This window comes from Columba livia, chromosome 2, assembly GCF_036013475.1.
Source record: "Columba livia isolate bColLiv1 breed racing homer chromosome 2, bColLiv1.pat.W.v2, whole genome shotgun sequence".
Lineage (NCBI taxonomy): Eukaryota > Metazoa > Chordata > Aves > Columbiformes > Columbidae > Columba > Columba livia.
Window position 1 is genome coordinate 147,604,005 of NC_088603.1, and position 21,974 is coordinate 147,625,978.

The 21,974-nt window shown below is 43.7% G+C and overlaps 1 protein-coding gene across 1 annotated transcript in view; it reads right to left on the reverse strand.

Moving 5' to 3' along the window:
- Positions 1-21,974, reverse strand: part of EXT1 (exostosin glycosyltransferase 1) — a 181,166-nt gene that overhangs the window by 16,638 nt on the left and 142,554 nt on the right. The window contains exons 2-5 of the mRNA XM_065054302.1: positions 11,975-12,068; positions 9,151-9,258; positions 5,753-5,872; positions 768-900 (exon numbers count right to left, since the gene is read on the reverse strand). Of these exons, the coding sequence (XP_064910374.1) occupies positions 768-900; positions 5,753-5,872; positions 9,151-9,258; positions 11,975-12,068 (455 nt within the window). The remainder of the gene's footprint in view (positions 1-767; positions 901-5,752; positions 5,873-9,150; positions 9,259-11,974; positions 12,069-21,974) is intronic.

Below are 21,974 nucleotides of genomic sequence, written 5' to 3' on the forward strand. Positions count from 1 at the left end.
GATTTCCTTTTCTGCCTGAAATAACAGATCCTACTGGCATCTACCCTTCATTACTGCTTTCAGTCTAATCTAAATTCATCTGTGTGGGGTCATAGTTGTTTTTCATCAACATTCCCCCAGAAACCTTCTTCTCCCTCTTTAACACGGTAACTGTGAATTTTTAGCAGGTGAGCAGTACAGATCCACACAAGTGGGATGGCACAGGCTGAGCCAAAAGTAGCAGCAGCCTGGTAAGCAGGATCATTTCAGCCTGCAGGCACATTCCCCCACAGAACTCGTCGTTCAGGAAGGAGCCATGAACCTAAGTCCTATTCATTCCTTCTAGTTAGATCCATATGAGTATACATAGTATGGAGAATAAATCCATACCAACTATGCACTCCAATAACAAGTGTCATGGGTAAATTACCACTTTTCCAATTTGCCAGGCACAAATAAACATAGAAAGCAAAAAGCTATTCCTCTTATGTCCCCTCGGGCCATGAATAGGTCAGCAATTCAGGCATTAATTACTGGAAACTGAAAAGTATGATGGGACACAGATTTTTTTAAAACAATCTTTGCAAGCAAGAGGCACAGGTTGCATATTGATGAGCCAGAGACATTCTAGTCTACAGTGGGCAAGGAAGACTAAGACAGGATAAATGAAAGGCATAATTAACTAGAAATGAATGGTAAGTCACTTGGCACATGCTACTCAAGAACCAAATTCCAAATTTCCACTAGAAATTCCAAATACTGCTAGATTATAGCAAGGATTCACTCACCGAGATTAGCATAGTAGTAAGGAAAATCTCCCAGATATGAGGAATACTGTGGCAGTACAAATAACCCTCCGGGATGTTTGTTCCATATTAAGCTGTTACGTGATATGTGCTTAAATATTCTGTCCTGAATAATCTGGAAAACAAGAGAGGCAATGATTTTTAAATAGACTGTAATAGTCACTGGCAGGAGCTTCAGGGACTCCAGCTGACTGGAATCATCACCCATTTTGCAAAAAGCTGAGGCACACAAATTACTAAACATTCCTGCTTAATCTCTCTTAAAATGACACAGGACCTGCACGCTTTGACATCACTTCAGCAGCTCAGGCTTTGTGCAATAGGTTTCAGAGCACCTCATTAGTCTCTCTGGACATGGGGACCTTGCAATTCATTGCATTTTGCATTCCAAGTCAAATATTTTGTCTATTAGAGTATCTTAGCAGTTGTAAGCCTGATTAGTTCATTGTCAGTTTTACTATCCAGAACTCGCAGAAGATAATTATTTGAGGATGGCATTACAAAGCTAGGTATTATTTTGAGATAATGAGAGCATTCAAAACCACAAAGACTTTCAGCAAATCAGGCTGCACTAATTATTCATTTTTGCTTAATTATAAAGGGATATTAGCATTCAGATACATTACGGATTCCACGTCTCAGTTCTGTAACAGTTCCTTTTTGGATGAAACAGAAAAAGATCTTCTGGCAACCACTGTGTGTCTTTGTAGAGGGCCGCAAACATAGATTCCTGGATTTTTATGGTCAGAACAGATTGCTAGATCACCTACTTTATCATCTAGAATACCACAAGCCACAAAAAAAAAAGATACAAGGTTGTACACTTAATATTTATAAAACTAATTACGGTTATGTCACATCAGACGCCTGTATGCCAGAACCATAGTGGTTCTTACACCGATGGGAGCTTTTTCCAATTTGCTGCAAAGGCATAGCAAGATTCTGCAGTGGGACGCTGTAACTGGCCAAATTCAGCCTCCAAATAAGATGCAGCTTTCTAAATACGGGGACACTGCAAGGAGCAAGGGGGGAAATAAACAATGTTCTCCTAAGTGGACTAAGCAGAATTGCCTTATCTTCTTCTGCAGCTCATCTGCCATCTCCTAAGGAGATTTCACCCAACTGGCACTTGATGCATCACATGGGGCTCAAGTGCCAAGAACATGCTGGTTCTTCCAACCTAACATCTCCGGCCTCATTCTTGATGGATCTGAAGCTGGACTGAATCTGATCCCTCATCATTCATTCTGGCCTTAAAATCCATGGAACTAAAGAAGTTATATATCGACACCACAAGAAAAACAAAAGCAAGCAAAAAGACTCAACACAAGCTGAACAAAAGCAGCTGTTGGAGAATAAACAAGCAAAAATCTCTGTAAGCAGCCAAGTTCAGGGACATTTGGCCAACATGGAACATGAATTAAGTGTTGCCACAAGCAGTGGATTTCCTGGAATTTTTGATTGCCATGACAAAAGAACCATAACAACACCAGTTACATTGTGCTAGACAACCCACTGCTGGTGGCAATACACATACTGCTAAACTGGGGCAAATGTTAGGTGTTTGCATGCTTGTCTGAATTTTGCCTACAGCTAATTACTGTAGCTAATATGCAGTAATTCACTCACACGATTAAGTTAATTTAACTGTTTTTTGACCTACAAATAACAGACTTAGGACTGGATTTCCACCACTGACAAGAGCATATCTGAATATTTCTGTTTGGAAAGTTAGGTGTATCAGCTGTCAGATCTGCACGGTAGTGGAGACGGGAAAAAAAACAGATGACTGCTGTTTCTCCATCTGCAAGCTATGCCACTAAACAAAGACAGAACCTAGAAAGTACATATTTTCCAGTGTTTACCACAAAATCTAAATATTACAGCTCCTTCCTCCTGCTTTCTCAGAACTAGGGCATAGTCAGATAAGAAGTCTGCGAATTTATTTACACGGTCAGGAGGTTTTCACAGCCGGTGGAGTTTTCCACTGCGCTGGCGGCCAAGGACGCCGGAGGGAACGCACCGGAGCCAGCGCAGCTCTGGTGGGAGAGGGACCCCGCTCGGAGCAGCACCCGCAGCCCTGGCGCACGCCGGGCACGCGGACCTCACCAGCGTGGCCCCGCACCAGGCTGGGGAGATGGCGCAGCCATTTATCACAGTTAACGAACCAAAGACTAATTTATCACACTCCTGGTCTACACAAGAAACCTAGCTGTCTGTCATGATAGAAGGGAGAAAAGACAACTTGGCAGAAAGAGAAGTATAAAAAAAGATAACACGGAGGCTCAATCAATTCAAATGCAGAGTGCATAGCGCTGCACATATTGCAGAGATAGACAGCAGCTACACGGCCTCTCCGATCATGAGGCATGACAGGAAGTTTAATAAGCGAAGGAAGGGGTTAGGATCTCTGGTGAGATCTCCCTTTTCTTTTTGGAACTCATTAACAGTCCAATATTTTTTGTCTCCCTCATCCTCATGCTTCAAGAAGTTCACATATTGCCTTAATCATTGCTGCTTCTCAATGTGCCCTGGCCGAGCATCAAACCTTCCTTGTCTCTACTTTGTGCTGTCCCTCTCCCCTCCTCTTCCCCAGCGGAAGACTGAGCGCGCTGCACAGAGATTTTGGAATGTTTTGGGTTTGTTTTCAGAGAAGATCAAGCTGGAGAAGTGCAGATACACTGAAGCACGTGCCTGGATGGTGTTTGCAGCTGCGCTGCCAGCGCTCCCACTCACCAGCCTGCAGCCAACACTCGTGAACATAATTTCCTAACCCACACCATGTTCCTCTGTGCCTGCAATATGGGCTTGCTGGCCAAGTGATTCAAATCTCTCATTTTGGGCTATGAGCTGTTTGGCTTAGGCCACTAAATGCCATGAGAAGATCAAGGACCTTGAAATGTGACTTAATGTTTTCAGAGGTGTCCAGGATAAAGGGCAGAGCAGAGTTCTGTCCTTGCAGGCACCTGAGTTGGTGAAGACTATTTCTGTGCTGATACCCTCACACATGGACAGGTAGCGGCACTGCAGTCAGCTAGCAAGTGATTATTCTGATGATGTCTAGCACCATCAGAGCACACTGACACAACAGTGTTATAACAGAAGATGGACAACATCCACCAGAATTTACTTCCAAGCATCAGGTTTTCAGAAGAGGATATACTGCTTGCAGATTTCAGATGGCAAAGATCACTCTCAACTCTTTTATTCCTTTTTTAAGGAAAGTTAACTCAGGACTTTACTTAGGCAAGTTGAAATGTGAAATGAGAATTTGTTAATGAGAACAGAATCCCTCTTAGCTGTCTCAAAAATTTCCGAGAATCGTGAATTAAAAAATAAACAAAAAAACCCTCAAACCAAAACCACTCTCGCAAACAAATGAAAAAACCCAGACCGTACCTTCAACACCAGGCATACATTACTTGGTTACATTAAATTAAACCTTCCAGGAAGATTTTTGTTTTCACTTTAGTTTTTCCCCTCTGAGCGGAAACTCCAGCTTGCTGGTTGCCCAGATGCTTCAGCTTTATTACGGGTTTTGCTGTCCCCCGGGCACCTGCAGCCACAGGGGCCAGCGTGTCCCAGGGCAGTGCTAACGACACACCTGTGGGCGCTGGAGCTTCATGCAATGGGCACCATGGCCACGGGGCTACAGGTTATGCCCCCTTGAGACCAGCCCCAGCATGGGCAGGAGAGGGGCAGCCAGGAGAGCTGTGTACCCCCTCCTTTTAGCAATCCCTAACAACAATGAGGTGTGTGGAGGGAAGGGGCAGATGATACATGAGTCACCCTGATTGTCCTTAAGGATACTTCTGTTAAGGCTAAATTAGACCGCGAGCACAGTCACGTGGTCTTCTAGCTTTGTTAGTCCGATCCTGGCGTGGACTGTGCTAATTATCACCATCTCATCAGTGCTTACGGGGAGTTTGAGGATGCAGAGCAGTCTCCAACAGGCAGCACTGATGAGACCTGCTCATGCAGGGGAGGAGAGTGGTGTGAGGATAGCTATGCCAGGGGCTCCGAAAATGTTCCCTGCCTGGTTTTCTCCACTGGCACAGAAGAACTGAAGGGACTGTCTCGCAGCAGCTGGAGGAACATCCGCCACAGGCAACCTGTACTGCAGGCAGCAGCACTCATTTGCCGTTTGCAGGGGAAAGCAGGCACAGCGGGAAATGTGAAGCTTCACAACAGTGCACAAAGAAGGATGCAATTGTAGAATCATTAGCATAAGACGAATGCATTTGCACCTACAAAGTGAGCCACTTCCAGTGGTAAAAGTGTGTCAAAAATTTATGTGCGAAATTGCAAAACAATTAGAAGAGAAACCTGCTTTTGAAATTGTAGCCTGGGTGCCACTTCTAAAGAGCCTTTCATCTCTCCTCTGTCTCTGAATTCAGAAAGGATTCTCTCCACATTTGAGATAATCTGTCTCCCTGTTTAATAGCACTCTAATTATGATAATTTATTAATATTTTATAAGGATGATCAGGTCTGTCCCTTATCCTGTGTGAGAAGATAAAACACAGTGATTTTTAAGCCCACCTTTTTCCTTCAGCCAGACCAACAGCTCCATCACAAAGCATCAAAACGCTAAGGAATGGTCAAGGAAGTAATATATTTTTCCAAAATGAATCCCAGGAAGGTTTTCTAAAGAATTACATTCGCTACCAATAACAAGGATACTGCATCACAAACCCTAAAGCCTTGTGAAGGCAAGATCACACATGACAACTTTTCCACGTGTTGGGTAGCTCCCACACTTCACTGTGTCAGTTTTCTAATGTAGATTCCAATAATGAAGAAAGTATTTCCTTGAGGGAGAAAACCTATCGAGATGCTGAGCTTTTTTTCCCAGTGACCAATCGCATGTCATGAAAACCAAGGTCTGACGCCAGCTGAGGACAGGAGCAGCCGTTCAGGCACAGAATCCTTGCTGCTCTGCAAGCTCCCAGACAATTTTTACTCACCTCTAGTGTAGTCAATACAATCTTCTCAACTGAAGAAAAATAAGCCTCCCACAAGAACTGTGTCTGCTGTCTAAGTGCTAGGATTTTATCCTGATGGATAGACCTGATTGTAGAAGGAATCTGTAATACAAGATGTAATATAGTCAGAAGCTTCAGAAAACAACGCAATCTCATCAAATTAATATGCTGCCAACAAGCCCTCTCTTCTATTAGCAAGCTGCACAGCTTCAGCGCTCCCGTCCAACAGAGGTGCGTGTGTCAACAGTTAAAGCCTTGATGTAAAACCAATGAGACACAACCCTTTATAACCTTTGGTACTGAATATATGATTTTTTTTTTCATCTGCTTTCTTTTAGTTTTTGGTTATTTCACGGTAACAAAAGCTCCCTCTCCCAGCTCTGTGGTGTGGCATGGTAAGGAGCTCCTCCATCCATGCCCCATGTCCAAAACATTTCATAAACTAGTATTTTAACAAAGTAGTAACCGCAGGTGTTGAGAGGCCAACAATAATCCCCACTCTCAAAGTGTATTAGAGGGATCTGGAATTGCATTTACCACAGCATGGCAACACTAAGTGCCCTAAGGAAAATACAGCAACATCTTAAATAAGACTCCACTTTTGGGGAGCCTGTGGATCAAACTGCATTTTACTAATTACTGTGGGTAGAAAGAATAACATCTCCCGCACCACCTGTTATTCACAAGGGAAAACACTTTTTTCCCCTCTCCATTGAACCAACGTGTTAATTCTGGTTTAAGTTGCCTTACAAATAAAACCCAAATTGTCTTCCTGCAATACTTTGCATTAAAAAAGTAACTGCTCACTGCGATCATTATTTGCTTTCACATGTTCCTGAATCAAATTATTTCACATGTAACATTTTCCTGAAGAAAATCTGACAGTTTAAGAATTTCTATGTAAAAAATTTCCCCAAGAATCAGTAAATTCTTTACTGCCTTGTTTGCATCCAGGCCTGGACACTGTGTCCAACAGAACCAATCTCTGCTCCCTGAGACTGTCATCTCTTGGACTTTCATCTTAGAGACACTGCTAACAGGGATACAGAATTTGATACTATGAGAGAGCTGGCACTACAGCAAGGACAGAAAGGAATCGTCAGACTGTCAAAGATGGTGCTTTGTGTTCCTTCGCTATAGGCCTTTCAGGTAAAATAAAGATCTTTAGGTAAAATATTCCCTGTAGAACTAGTATGAAAGATAGAAGTTAAAGGCATGTATTAGCACATGTTTTTCTAAATGATCACATCACTATTTGTGACATGATGCAACAAATAACTGCACTAAATTTCATCTTTTGGGGTGAATATTTTTTTCTTTTCATTACTTTTCCAGTAAGTTCCAGTAAGTCGAGGGATAATGAACATCCCCTGCAGTGGCTGTACACAGATGTGTATTAATAACACCCAGGATCATTATCAGCAGCAAAAAGATGATCAAAGTCAATTCACAGTGGCGATACAGCGTTTTTTCTACAAATTCATTCATTTCATTGCATGATGTGCAACCTTGCATGTGTGTGCACGTGTGTGCACGTGTGTGAGCAACAAATAGAATCAATACCCATTCCCAACAAGGCCTTTTGAAAGGGAAGGCTGCTCTGACGGTGAAGGTTACTGCAAGAAGTTATGATTTTACAGGCCACACCATGCTTGCGAGCGCCGGCAAACACAGTGCCAAGGTTAAAATAAGCCTTGGTGCCCGCTCCATTGCAACAGCTGGAAAGGAAAATCAGAGCTCCCATTTTAACTGCGTTTGCCTATTAGTTATTAATCTACTTGTCCAGAAAGACAGGTGGGGAAAATGATGTATTAATACTAATCTGGCAGGATTACACTGGAATTATTAGAACCGGATGACGTCTTAATAAAAGGTCATTTCAGTAATCAGTAGGGGGAAGGGAAAAAACACCCTGCCCAAATAAAAGCAGAAAGGCTGGATTAAGCTCTCCCAGCGCTATGATGAGGAGAATATGCAAATAAAAACATCCGAGCTGCTCTCGAACAGGAAATGAAAAACTGTAACATAACAAAAACATTTCCCAGAGCAGACATTCAGGCCCTCTGCCAGCTCTTTAAAAACACTGTTAATAACGGTGCAGTAGCTGTTCAGTATGGAAGCAGCTGTGAAGGGAACGAATGGCATGTTACCGGAAAGCATGAAGATGGGCAAATTATTATTATTTAAAGAGAAAAATCATTTTGCTCAGAAAAATGTGCCATCCACAGAAGCAAAAATCAAATGGCCCTTTTCTGTTTGCAGCTTGTAGCACATTAAGGAGAACAGGCAGCACTTCACAAGGCTTGCTAGGCCAGCTCTTCACAAATATTTCCTTCTTTGGGCAAGTGAATAGGCACCTAATGAGATTTTGAAAGGTACTCCATTTTTGGGGTGCAAAGACATATGTACCTTTGAAGGCTTCTCTCCATGGATGACAATAGCTTGTCACTTTGGAAATGAATTAAACGCAACCATTAAAAACCCCCTCTCTTAGAGGCTACTTACCAGCTATTCCAGATCTTGTGGATCTCAGCTTCATGATGGGCAACGGTGTTTTATCACATTCTACAGGGTTTTTCAAGAAGATAGACCCCATTTGAAATCACTACTGCTTTGAAATTAGGTCCATCTTTTTGAAACACGCTGTCCTTTGTGGAAACCAATCTTTCAAGAACTTTACCTCACATAAATTTCTCCACATACTATACAGAATGTATTTAGACTATAAAACTAGGGAAACAGGAAAAAATTAACCTAGTGAATTTAAAACCAAAGTAGACGCCGAAGGTAGTAGGGAATTTCAGCCCATTTTTGTTCCATGAGGAGATTAACAATAGGTGAACACTGCTTCAGAAAGCAATGTTACATGGTCCAGACATCAGAAAAGGGACAGATTCTGCTTCCCTCAGAACTACTAGGTGGTAACTCCCATCTGAGATAACACCTGCTTTCCTGCTGAGCCCCTTCAGTACCTGCCAGCCAGACACACGGCGCTGGTGGGACCCTGAGGAGAAACTCTTTTTGAATGACTTGAGTAGAACCTGCCTTCAAACGTTCTCTGTTTCATCACAGCACGCGGTCCAGGCCAGCTCTGCCTCTGAGAGGCATCCAGGTGCTCCACACCAGAAGAAATGTCACTCTACCGGGATAAATAAAAGAGTCTTCTGCGTTTAGAATGTGGCCTGGTGGCTGCAATGACCTTCAGGTCAAAAAATAAATGATGTCATATTAAATGAGTTCATAGCCAGAGTGACACAGACAATCCCTTCACGATAAAAACTCTTTTACAGCCCTGACCTTTTGGATTCATCCTCCCCATCCATTTAGATGGCGGCAGCAATAATCAACTGATCCGCTGAAGGCCGCGGTCTTTTTCTTACCTGTAATAACAATCTCTCATCGCCTATGACGGCAGCTTGGTTCCAATCAATCACTTCCGAGAAGGGCAGCTCCCATCCGTTGCTGAGCATCACCGGGACACAGGCGGCCTGCAGCACACAGGGGCATCACAGTGTCAGTGGTACCCGAACACCAGAGCGAGCCCAGGGCTCCCACCAACACCTCACGGTCATCTTCTGCACAGGCTCTGAGCCAGCACTCGTGAAGGTGGTCAGAAAAGAACACCAGAATAGAGACCACAGGAGGGCAACCCAAATTCTGATGGTCTTCCAGTTTGCGCTTATTCATACTCACTGAAAGGTAGGGTTTGCATGGAGGGTGGCATTTGAAATCTGGTGCTTACGCTGCCAGATAAGGGCAGAACTGTTAAAATGCTGCAGATGCAACACCAGAGAATTTAATACAAAATGATGGCCTCCCTTGCTGCTTCATGAACCATTCAGCAGGGAGCTAACTCCCTAAATTTTTATAATATGTTGTAAGACAACCCTACAGAAAATATATATCATATTTAATTCCAAAGCACATTTTCCACGACGGAGGAGTGAATTCCCTATCCTGTTTTATATTGGCTCTCCAAAGAGATGCAACTGCACAAACATAATTCATCTGTCATCATCTGTCTACAAAAATAAGAATTGCTTTCTGTCTTAAAACAAACAAAAAGCATACAAATTTATTATCTATTTTGTACCAGTATGATCTGTCTAAATTATTTGATCTTTTATGAGTTGCGCAAGTTCCTCTGCATAAACCGCAAGCTTGTGAACATTCAGTAAATAGGGCAGTATTTCCATAAATAAATGTTCATCACTACATTCTGGTCAGCCGGATCACAACCTAAGATCCAAACCAAAAGCCTCCTGATGTGTTGCAAGAACCTGTTACTAGAGGATCTGATTCGACCCTGTGATCTGGTTCAGTTTCTTCTGGATCAAGCCAAGCTCAATTACTTTGAATTTGGTCCAGATTGGGGTCAGTCCCTCCTGCACCTTCCAAACGATGGTATAAAGGAGAACCTTTCAGACTGCTGTACCTTCCTTGGTAACATGTATTACACACAGGATCTCAGACTGCTCAAGTCTCTGCATTACAGTGGTGACTATAACGTGTAAAGAACTGTGATCTGTATGGAAATTACATCAGTGCATAAAAAAATCCAACCAGAAAACACTTAGCAATGTGTTTTCATGTTTAAAACATTCCACTGATGTGGGTTACATCTTTCAACATGCCCTGGAGCCAGACAGAAATTGGGAATTCAGCATAATCAGTGTATACTGTGCTGCTAGCCTGCTAGGAAAATCCTCAATGCCTGCATTTGGTCATCATTGATCTGGAATCTCCAAGTTCTGCACCGTGAGGTATGCTCCCCGCCCTCTTCTCTTGAGATGACATATGACTTGTGGCCCAGCTGAAAAAGGAGCTGAGCAGTGCTCTTCATGAGGATCTGAAGTGACTCATCGTTCCAAAAAAAAGCCAGTCCCACCTCTTCCTCTGAAGAGGTTGGAGAGGAAACAGCACTTTGCAGGCTGTTAATCTCCTGAGCAGGAGCAAAGGAAGGGACAGCCAATCTCAAATGTGACAGTAGGTGTGGGGTTCAGTGGTTAAACCTATCTCAAGCACATTTGAGATTCTCTGGGGTATCCAAGACACCCATCTGAGGCTGGCAGACATGACGCGGGACCTAGTGAAGACCTTCTGGAGAACCAGCCGAATGCCAGAAAGCTACCCCATGGCTTCTAAAATAACATCATACCCATCCACTTAGTACCTGAATACTGCTCTGCATTGCAGTAAACAATAATCTTTAATAGCAACTGGGACATTTTGTGTCTGATGAAGACAAGTAATGTGATGCTGTTCATTAATAGCTTTACTGCCAATGCTGGGACACTTCCAAAATGGCAAAAGAACACCCGGAGGCAGGATTCTGTAAGGTGTCCTCATTTGCCAGCCCACTGACACCAAGAAGTGCCTCAGCCTGCCCCCCTTCCACACCAGACCCCATGGAAATGCAGATGCCAGTCCCAGAGGGGACCTGTAGCATCTCCCAAGATGCTCTGTATGTGTGAGTGAAGATCCAGGACCCAAGGGCTGAGTTGAGGATTGCCAAAAAAAAGGTCATGCCGCCTGCAGCCAGAGTAGGTGAGTGTCAGGCTGGATTGCTGTGCTGCCCAGCCCCACTGCCACAGCCACCCAGGAGCCCCTCAGCATTCCCTCTGCTGCTGGCCCACAGCACAACAGGGAGACAGTAACCAAAATGCTTTTAAAAGGTGAAGGGGATACAGGTGCTGTCCCAGACACACTGTTTGCTCCCTGAGATCAGCCTACAGCCACCTTCATGTGACGCTTCCAGCTGGGGCTTTACAACCTCCAGGCCACCTTCTGCACGTTCAGTAAGCACCATTGCAAGACAGGCAATGCATAAACAGCTCTGTTCTGGCTAAGTGGAAACAAAAAGGTGTTTTTAGCACCCTGGGGCTTACTTGTAGAGGCCAGTGTCTCCCATGGGAAGTCTCACAGCTTGACAAGATACTGCTCTAAACCGGTCCAACCTCCCAGCCCCACCACATCCAGAGAAAGCCTTTTCCTGGAGGTAACGCAGTGCGACCGTCAGATGAGCTCAGTGCTCAGCCCCTCCTGGGAAGAAGCTGTCAATTGCTCCAAAGTATGAAGAGAGGCTTTTGCAAGTGGATTACTGTCCACTAGGGACACAAAACACATTTCCCTCCTCCCCACCCCCTTGCTATTGCATGCTGAATTGCAGCCAGCGTAGCTGATGCTTTAAACTGCAGCTCTTACCTGCAAAGCTTCCAGAAACCTGAAAGAGCCAAGCCTGCGGCCACGGGGAACCAGACAGAAAGTGGCATTGTGCAGCATTTCACGGTAATCATACCTAATGAGAACAGAGGAGAAAAGAGAAAATTCAATTAGTGGTGAGTCCTAGAGTAACTGGGCATGAAAATGCAAACAGCTGTTGAGACACATCTGGCTAAAATCACCTCTGACCAAGACCCCTCACCATCAGGTTACCCAGCTCCCCCCAGGCACGTGTCAGCCACCTCCCCAGCTGCTTTTTGTTCATCCTCAGGAGCAACCACTACAGGAGAGAGCTGGGGAGAACGGTAACAAACTGGGAAGGAAGGAAATAATTTTGCCTTTGCAATAATCAGCCACTTCTATATCAAGAGGCATGCATGAGTTCTAACAACAAACTTAGATTGCAATATTTTGATACCCAAAGCATTGTTGCAGCACTTCTGTGACCCTGATTTTTATCCAGATTTAGTCAAAGTCATGCACAACTGCGCTCATTTCTGTGCAAGAGATTTGTACGAAACAAAAAATATCCAAACTATGCCAAATAAATCTTCCCTACTCAAGCACACACTGAAAAAGGGACAGGATGGAGGGTTACAATGGCTCCTGTGGTGGTGATTGTCAAATGTGGTGAGAGGGATAAAGTGCCAAATTTTGGCCATCAACCACAGAGCTGCAATGACCCCTGCTCCTCTGAATTAAAACTTATAGACACTCCTGGTTTTGTTTGCTTGTTTGTTTTTTCCAATTCCATCAATCACCTCAACCCCATTCACCAAAACTAGGCACCAAATCCTAACAGCTTCCAGCCTGCTATTAGCTAATTGTACTTCTGGCAATCCCATGGAAATGCCAACAGCATCGACTCCATCTGAGACAAAAGGATCCAGATTAAATACCCTCTGTTCTCCAGTGTCCTGGACCATGCAGACAGATGTTAATTTCGACAGTAACTTGTGACATTGAAATTTTCTAACACTAATAATCTAATTTAACTGTAGACTGCAGGCAGAGCAATTTTTTTTGGTAAGCATATATATGTATATGTATGCAATTATATTTTCTATATAAAAAAGTCCGGATCTATGCTTGTATTCTCGCACAGGGCAGACAGATGGGTGTAAGCCAATTTTCAATTATAAGCTCTGTCTTTAGGAAGAGACATCTTGCAAAGGCCCATTTGCTTAAACAAGCGTGTATAGCTAATTTGCACAAGAAAAGGTCACTGTGAATGGATTAAGATTATCTCCACTGAGAGTAAAATAAAACCCCTCGTTGCATTAATTAAAACTACAAAACAGACTTCAAAGTACATTTTTTCTTAAATCGTTATCTCAACTTTGGTTAAAATACATATATACATATTCTATCTGAGCGGCAGCAATTTCTTTTTCTCCGTGTGGGCTATTGATTGGCAGCCATGTCCCAGCCCAGCAGCCAGCACTGACACAGCACACGAGGGAAAATATTAGGGAACTGGAACACCAAAAATTAAAATGTTACTGTTTTTAAGCATTCCTTTTTTACATACTGAGAGGTCTGAGGCTCATCACTTTCACTGTATATTGTACCACAGAAAATGTTAATAAATACTAAAAATAGAATACCCTGTAGGGCGAGAATATACCAGTCAGAAGTCCCCCATCATTAGCTAGCTAAAAATGGAAAATCCTGTTAATATCCTGGAATTCAACAATATCCACAAAATGTTGATGGCAGAACCAGAACACAAAGAAAAGGAGAGAACGAGGCCAAACACAAGTGGCTTCTCCACATCCCACTGATGTCTTATGTCAGCTACCTTTTCTTTCACATCTAATTTGCTGATATTAGGATAGATATATAAGGGGGGGGGGGAGAAAAAAGGATTATGTTGACCATTTCCCACCTGGAAACCAGTTAGCATCTTGCTCCCATTTGTGCATTTTAAAGCCTAACGTGTGATATATCGCCGTGCTCTGGAATAGCACGGTTCATGGTCATCAAGCAATTTATCTACATCATATGTACACAGAGAGCCTCATCCTAACCTTGATGTATGGGCACAAAATTTCCACGCACTTCAGGGAGAGCCCGCAGACACAACGTGAGCAGACCCAGAGTAAAGCAATATCCATTGAGAGCTGCTGCAGCACATGAATTTCACCAGAGATCCTTCTCATGAACAAATTTCTCTGCTATTTAAACCCAAGTGTTATAAGGCGACTTGACATGACTTTCGAGCCGGTGCTAACGGACTGGTTTACAGTCTAATCCTCCACAGTGACCATCGCAGGATCAAGTATCTATTTGAAATACTTAAACACAAGGTACTAATTTTACTCCAGTAGTGTGTGAGTAGCACACAAAACAACAGAGGTTCCCTGCCTTAGCTTAAAGACAGAAGATACCCCTGTATACAAATTCGGAAATGCCTTTCATATAACACATGTAGCCAGCCACAAAAACATAAACATCTCTGTCAAGCTGCAAGCAGAGCTTTGTAATTTGAAGCACTGCTTGCAGAAGAAATTGTTTACATGTATCGAAAAGCACCTTAGAATCAAGTTTGCAGCAGAGAACATTTGATGTTTTCCTCAGACTGTCAGGCGGCATTTGGAGGAGACCTTGATCATAAAATCATTGCATGGTCAGTGAAGTTCCAGGCCACAGGCCATGGGGGAGACAGAAGGTGTCAGGGCAGCCCTCAGTTTCAGACTCCTTCCCATTCAGCCCTGTAGGAACCACGCATGCAGCAAAAGGTTTGATTTTTGCTGGTGTTTTGTTGAGGAGGGGAAATTCCTTATGTATGATCGGCATATTTTCCGCATAGGAGGCATACACATCTAAAAGCATCTCTGCGCTTAACTTTGACTTGAAAAGCTTTCAGAGAAGTCAGAGAGATAATCTGCGTGATCACAGGTAGGTATCTCAGTTAAATCTTTATTGGACTTGAAATTTCTCCTTCGCTTCTCCAGAAGAGAAATCAGAGCTGGCACAGACATCCAGGAACACCCTCTCAGCTACAGCAGGACACTTGCACATTAAGGGCTGATCTGGGATCTGTTGCAAAGACCACTTCCCACCATCTCCATTGACTAATCTCACCAAGACCACAGGGAGGCAACAAAATATTACAACCCTGCTTGCAACTGGTGGAGAGGCCTTAAGTTACAGAGAAAATAGTCAAGAGTTTAGAAGAGCTTCTTCCAGAGCCTCATCTTCTACTTCTCCCCTGGCAATGGGGTTATATCTGTTTTCAGAACTACTTATTTCCATCAGCCAGTACTGTCTGAGGGTGGCAGGGGGATTTGTTATGATCTTCCAGCCTGCATCGCTGTGTTTTCTGCAAACCGGGAGCTGCCAGCCTGTGGGGACGGCTCCGCTTTACCTGCCTATCCAGCCGCTCTGGCTTTAATCAACTATGGAGATCTTTCAGGCTCTGCTTGCAGCCGAGGAATCAGAGCAATGACACGCACCACAGGGCATCGTGTGGGCGGCGGCTGGCCGGGCACTTCGTCCTTATTTGTGCCACTTTGGTGTCACATTCCTTCTGGCACTTTCCTTGACTTTGGCAGTTGATCTTCCCGAGCATTTACTGTAGGAAAGCTTTGAGAGGAGTACTCTGCTTTGCTCGGAGGTTTTTTTTTTTCCAGAAAGTTCCTGGTTTCCACATTAGAAGCTGCCGGGGAGTTGGGGGTGGGGGCACATGCTTATTGCTCATACTCCTGTGTTCCTGCCTTCTGCACACTCACACGGAGGTAACATTCCACTGTCAGTTTTAGGGTCCGCTTGGCCTGGGCCTCAGCTGCATCATTCAAACACATTAAAATCCAAGATGCATATGCCTTTAATATGACAGTTGGGGTTTTATAACTAAAGTAGTTACAGATTTAACCCAAAGCTCATGTCCCTTTGTAAGGATCAGCAGTTTGTTTTATTAACTTTCAGGCTTCCTTCCATTATGATTAAGTGCACCATGTTCACAGCTAATACCTTTTTAGGCAGCATAAACAAATAGCTCTATTTCTAATTAATTCTAATTTATTCACACTTTAATTGAAATATCCCCTCCCTGCTACCGCCCATAGCTGAGAAAACATGTTTGGCCCCATGTATCACGCAGGTGTAAACACCGCAACGCCATGTGGGCAATTATCCGAAAGAGAGACGCTGCTCAGCCAAATGCTCTTTCCATTTTAACTTCTTGATCCAACACATTGCTTCTGTCTTTCTCCATCCCCTCCTCTCTTTTTCTTTCGTTCCTTCTGATGTGCCGACCTTGTCAATCAGTGTGTGGATTAAAGGGCTGCTTGGGATTCCTGGTTCACCATTATCCCAAGGAGCCGGGGCAGGCTGCAGAGGCTCTGCAGTGACTAATCAGCCATGCCATACATTCCTTCTTACAGCTTAAGCATTTCCCCATGTCACTACACTTAAGAGATTATAAACTACCCTGGGAAACGTTTTCACTACCAACTTCAATATAAACTTTTTTTTTTTCCAAAGCCACATCACCATCACTACTGACTGAACAGAGGTCTAAAAGGACACAAGGCTGTTTAGACCAGCAGACATGTCCAGCTACCCAGCTGTAATAACTATCACACTTTATCCAGCTATATGTCACCTGTCACGTAGGAATCACAAAGCAGCGTACATATTTTCTTATCTAATCGTCTAAACACTGATATGGGATACCATCACCATCCCCGTTCCACAGAATGAAACCTGAGATACAGATGCCTGCTGGCTTCTCCAGCAGCTGGACAGACCTCGGCACTGCTAACCCCAGCGTCCTCACCTGCCTCCCTCCTCTCTGGCGATGCTCATCGAAAATTATCACCATAGTGACTACCAAAATTCAGATGGAAATACAGGAGCAGAACCCAAACCAAATACAATGGGCTTAACTCAAACCACATACTACGGGCTTAACGCAGCTGTACATATTTTAGCAGTGTCACACATAATCCATCTTCTGGAAGATGCTGGAGCTCATCTTTGGCAGGGAGCATCAGTACATACCGCCGTAGGTGTCAGATGGGACTAGAGCTGTTTTTTTTCTTTCCTGAGCCAAAAATTGTGATGGCACTTAACCAACTATGTCCAGGGCTCCCTCCCCGAATCTGCAAGTCCATGAACACATGCTGCATCTTCCAAAAGTCTCTGCATCAGTTCAAGTGCTACAACAAAGACAGATATTAAACACCTACAACGCAAGACTAAATGGCAGTGTGTTTCTCAGTTTTCCAGCATACGAAGTTTCAGTTATTAACCAGTCGGCCAGTTTTCCATGTGTAAATGCTTAATGCAGATGGCTCTGAACTACTGTCTGGAGAAAAGAAACCCACTCTGTCACATGGAGCGTCTCGTCGCTTGGTTTCCATTAAGGTATATTGACTTTTAAATAAACTGTCAAGTAAAACTTGGCATTGAAAACACCAAGTGAGTAACTGTCTTTGTAGAAAAGCTGACAGCTCAGCTGTGCATCAGATAGATGGCTGCCCAAGAATGAGCTCGAAAGGCTAACGCATCCTACTTGGAAGGGTGCCGTCGCCGTGAACTGCTTGCTTTCGGATTTACGGCTGCATGACGCTTTGGGGTGATATTAATGCTGGTTAACAGGCTACTGGCTGGCAGTTCATCTCCCTCGCTGCAACCGCTGGTTCTGGAATTAGAAAGTTTGGAGGTGCAAAAACATAATTGGAAAACTTTTTTTTTTTCCCCCTGCTTAAAGGGCTAATTGATTTCACAGGTGTTTAATTATCATTTGCTGTGAGATAATACCTTGTAGTGCCATAAAAAATGGATTTAATTTTCAAGTGCTTGCAAAACCATTGCCAAAGCCAAGTTACAGCTAAAGCTAGATAATTATTCTATAAATCAAACACACTGCCTCCTTTCTTTGAAATTTTTAATACTTGGCTATAATGATATCTGACGACCTTGAAACTAACATAAAAAGGATTTTCTTGCCAAGTGCTGAAAGGCAGCCATTGGAGTATTTCTTTCAGCCTGGTTCATTACTGCAGCCGCCGTGCTGCCCGGGCTGCAGGACTCCAAGGGACGCTACGGCCCAAGTCCAGCAGCACCGTGTGTGAACAGCGATCTCGGCACACAGATACCGGCCAAGCACAGGTACGAGCATGAGCCCAATGTGAAAATGCTGCTAAATTAATGAAAATCCCGCACGGTTCTTCTAGGCCTGTCAATGGCAATTAAACTTGGCAAACATTCAGCAACTAATGTCAAGGTACGACTGTTTTCTCCTTTCCATGCCAGCATCTTCTTTTACTTCAGAAGGCTGGATTAACAAAGCAAAACAGAGTAGAGTTTTCACTTTAATGTACTACTAAAGGAACTTTGTAACAGTTAAGATGGACAGTAACCATTGAAATGTAAATCATCTTTAAAGTCTTTGGTGGCATCCGGGTTGGATTCAGTTCACTTTGATATTATGCACAGATACACAAGCCACTAAAGTCAATGCACATTCTAACGAATAAAAATGCTCTAATGATTTTTGTCTAAATATTTACACAGAATGCCCTGTAATCTATACAGTCCATGCAAAGCATACACAACATTTGGTCTGCCAAATACACTCCAACTGGCTCCCAGCATGGCGGTTACACCCCCTAGAACAAGTAGTCTTACACAGCAGCAAATGTGGTCTCGCCAACATCATTTGATGTTTAAAGGTAACAAGTGTGCCAGAGAGGGCTGGTAAGTAGCGTGTCGGACGCAAACCTTGCCGAGGTGCCTCTCCAGGCAGCGTTACACCCCAGTTACCAGCAACCTGCTAATAGCATCGTATAGCGCTTCTTCTAAAACCAAACGCCGGCTCCCGGGCTTTGAAGTCCTCCGAGAGCGCCTGTTTCACAGCAGCACCTCGCTGTGCTGGCAGCAAGAAAACTCACAACACGCCTGAATAAGAAAAGTCCACCAGGAAGCAAAAGCACCTCCCGCTTGTATCTTCTGAGAAATGTAAACATAGCACCACCTATTGCAAATTTAATACCCTCTAGGTCAGTGGGAAAGCACTGAAGATGCTGATGCTCGCAGGTGCGGATGCACGCACAGACAGGAACACACACACACACACAGATCCACAGGGTAAGATTGTACATGGACCTACCTCCCCCGCCATCTCCTCTGAAGTGATATAAACGTATATGAATTGTCTTTGCCTGAAATGTGCCCGTCTTGGCACTTACTGCCCATCAAGCTGCTAGAGCCTTACAAGGTAAAAATAAGACCAACCTGTTAAGATGATCCAGTGCTTCAGGCAGGCTATTTCTAACAGGATTCTCCTAACAATAAATTATGGCAACAATTTCCATCATTACGGTACCTCTACCTCGCCATTTTCTGAAGATCACAAACTCCTTTCTGAATATTTTAACATAAAGAATGTCAGCCTGCCGGCGGGAGAACAAAGCAGCTTCTCCATTTCACTGATGGGAAAACGGCCATGCAGCCTGAACCTGGGCTTCATTTTCTCAGCCCTGTTCCCCAGTACTCTGCACTGAAAAATGCAGGAGTAAGTTGAAAGTAATATCTAACTCTTGACAATGGGCTTTGGCATTTCAACTGAGAACTAATATCCTGGGCTGCATCAAAAGGTGCGTGGCCAGCAAGTCAAGGGAGTTGAGTGTGCCCCTCTGCTCCGCTCTGGTGAGACCCCACCTGGAGTCCTGTGTCCAGCTCTGGAGCCCTCAGCACAGGACAGACATGGACCTGTTGGAGAGGGGCCAGAGGAGCCACAGAAATGGTCAGAGGGCTGGAACGGCTCTGCTGTGAGGACAGACTGAGGGAGTTGAGGCTGTTCAGCCTGGAGATGACAAGGCTCCAGGGAGACCTTATTGTGGCCTTTCAGCACTTAAAAGGAGCCTGTGAGAAAGATGGGGACAGACTTTTTAGCAGGGCCTGTTACAATAGGACAAGGGGTAATGATTTTAATCCTAAAGAGCGGAGATCTAGATCTGACATAATGAATGATTTTTCACCATGAGGGTGGTGAGGCACTGGAACGGGTCACCCAGAGGAGCTGTGGATGCCCCATCCCCTGTGAGTGTTCCAGGCCAGGCTGGATGGGGCTTTGAGCAACCTGGTCTAGTGGAAAGTGTCCCTGCCTGTGGCAGGGGGGTTGGACTAGATGACCTTTGAAGATTCCTCCCAACCCATTCTGTGGGTCTATGATTCTGACTTTTAAAACTGGGGATATTACATTCTGTCCTTCACAGAATGACCTTGGACCTTAGCCTTCTCCTAGTAGTGAAGCAGTGTCAAACACTTGTCCTAAATAGCCCCATCTGGTCCCATTAAACAACCTCACATGCTGTGACAGCCCAGCTGTGAACATCTTTGGGGTAATTTCCCACTGCAAAGCCGGTTTTCTTATTGATCTATTCTCTAGCTTAAAAAAAAAAAAAAAAAAAAAGCCCACTAGTGGAATTTCAGTTATTAAAGCATCAGTTTGGATTAAAGACCCAAACAAAGAAAAATCCATACTGCGTTTTCTGAACAAAGAAACAAACTCTAGCTCATCTGCCACCCATTCTAATTTTGAGATTACAGGACATACTTGAAAGCCTCAGAGTGAGGAGAAAGAAAAGACTTATTGTGAGATCTCTCACCTGTCAGCACCTGCCAGCTCTGAAGCTGATGATTCCCTCCTGCCTGTCAAAAAAAAGGCCTCCAAATCTTTCTTAATTATTTTTAAATAGCTCTTTATTGAAAACTTGAGGTTAAAAAATGCTGATGAGGATCAGTTTTCTGCAGTTTCATGCTTCAGTATCTGGGGCTATTGAATGTTTTAACTAACCTAGAAAGAGAAATGGTTGATTACAAGCCCTGGATTTCAAAATATGAATAAAAGCAGTGCTCTGCACCCGTTCATGCCACAGTCCAATAACTGGACCCAGCAGAGTCCAGAGGACTCTGGCATAAACAACATCATCTTCTCCATTAAGCTGCCTGTAGGACTGGGACTTCAGCAGGACAGTACAGAAAGTACAAATCCCTGAAGATCGAATTAGAAGGCGTTACCTTTTCTGTTCTTGTTTTGAATGTCTGGCTGAGTTCTTTACCAAACGATTTAGAATAGTCCTTATGAAGCTTATCATTTTCTATTCAGCTCCACAGATCTCCCCATTACGGCTATCGAGCGCCTAAGTGGCTTGCTGGCATCTTTAAAAGTTATAGTCCTCCAGACGCAACATGTAAAAATGGAAAGCGAAGATGATGTGCAATACTGGCTCTAATTGTGCAGGAGTTCGTTTCTATGAATGGCTGGATTTGTTTCCAAAAAAGAAAAGAGAGGGACTTTACACAAGAACTGCTGGCAGAGCCCCGTGGTGTCTAGGCATGCTGACCCAAAACGTGACCATGCTTGGAGGAAAAGTTAGTTCACAAAATCCATGGAACAACTTTGAATGAAAAAGAGAAGTGATTTATTTTTACTCATAAGAAGTCAGCTGCAGCTTAGTCCCCAGGAGTGGTAACACCACAACGTATCTAGATACTTCAATATTTTGGTTGTTTATTAGTTCTCATATTTGCCCTCATCTCAGGATCTCAAAGTGTTTTCTTTCTCCTTTCTATAAATGAGATAAAGTTACCTCACAAATAAAGGTAGGACACAAAATAGGAAAAACCACATTAAAAAGAACCTAATTCTCTGTATTTTGATTTTGTAGCACTGAACTTTGTTACAGTGCAGGGTGGGTTTCCAGCAGTGCAAGAGTATAAACTGTGGAAGGGCAGGAAACTGCATCTTTTTTTCCCTATTGCAGTAAACAGAGAGCATTCAAATAACTTTTGTTCTCTAAGAGCAAAAAGGAGATAGCAGGAAGAAATATAAAAATGCATCAATAATACTTTTGCAGTGTTATCTCCCACTCCTGTCCTCAGTTTTGTTAACATAAAGCTAAATCAGGCCACCCCACGTGCACTTTGAGAACTAGGACCGTGCTTCATGGAGCAGCCAGGTAAAACA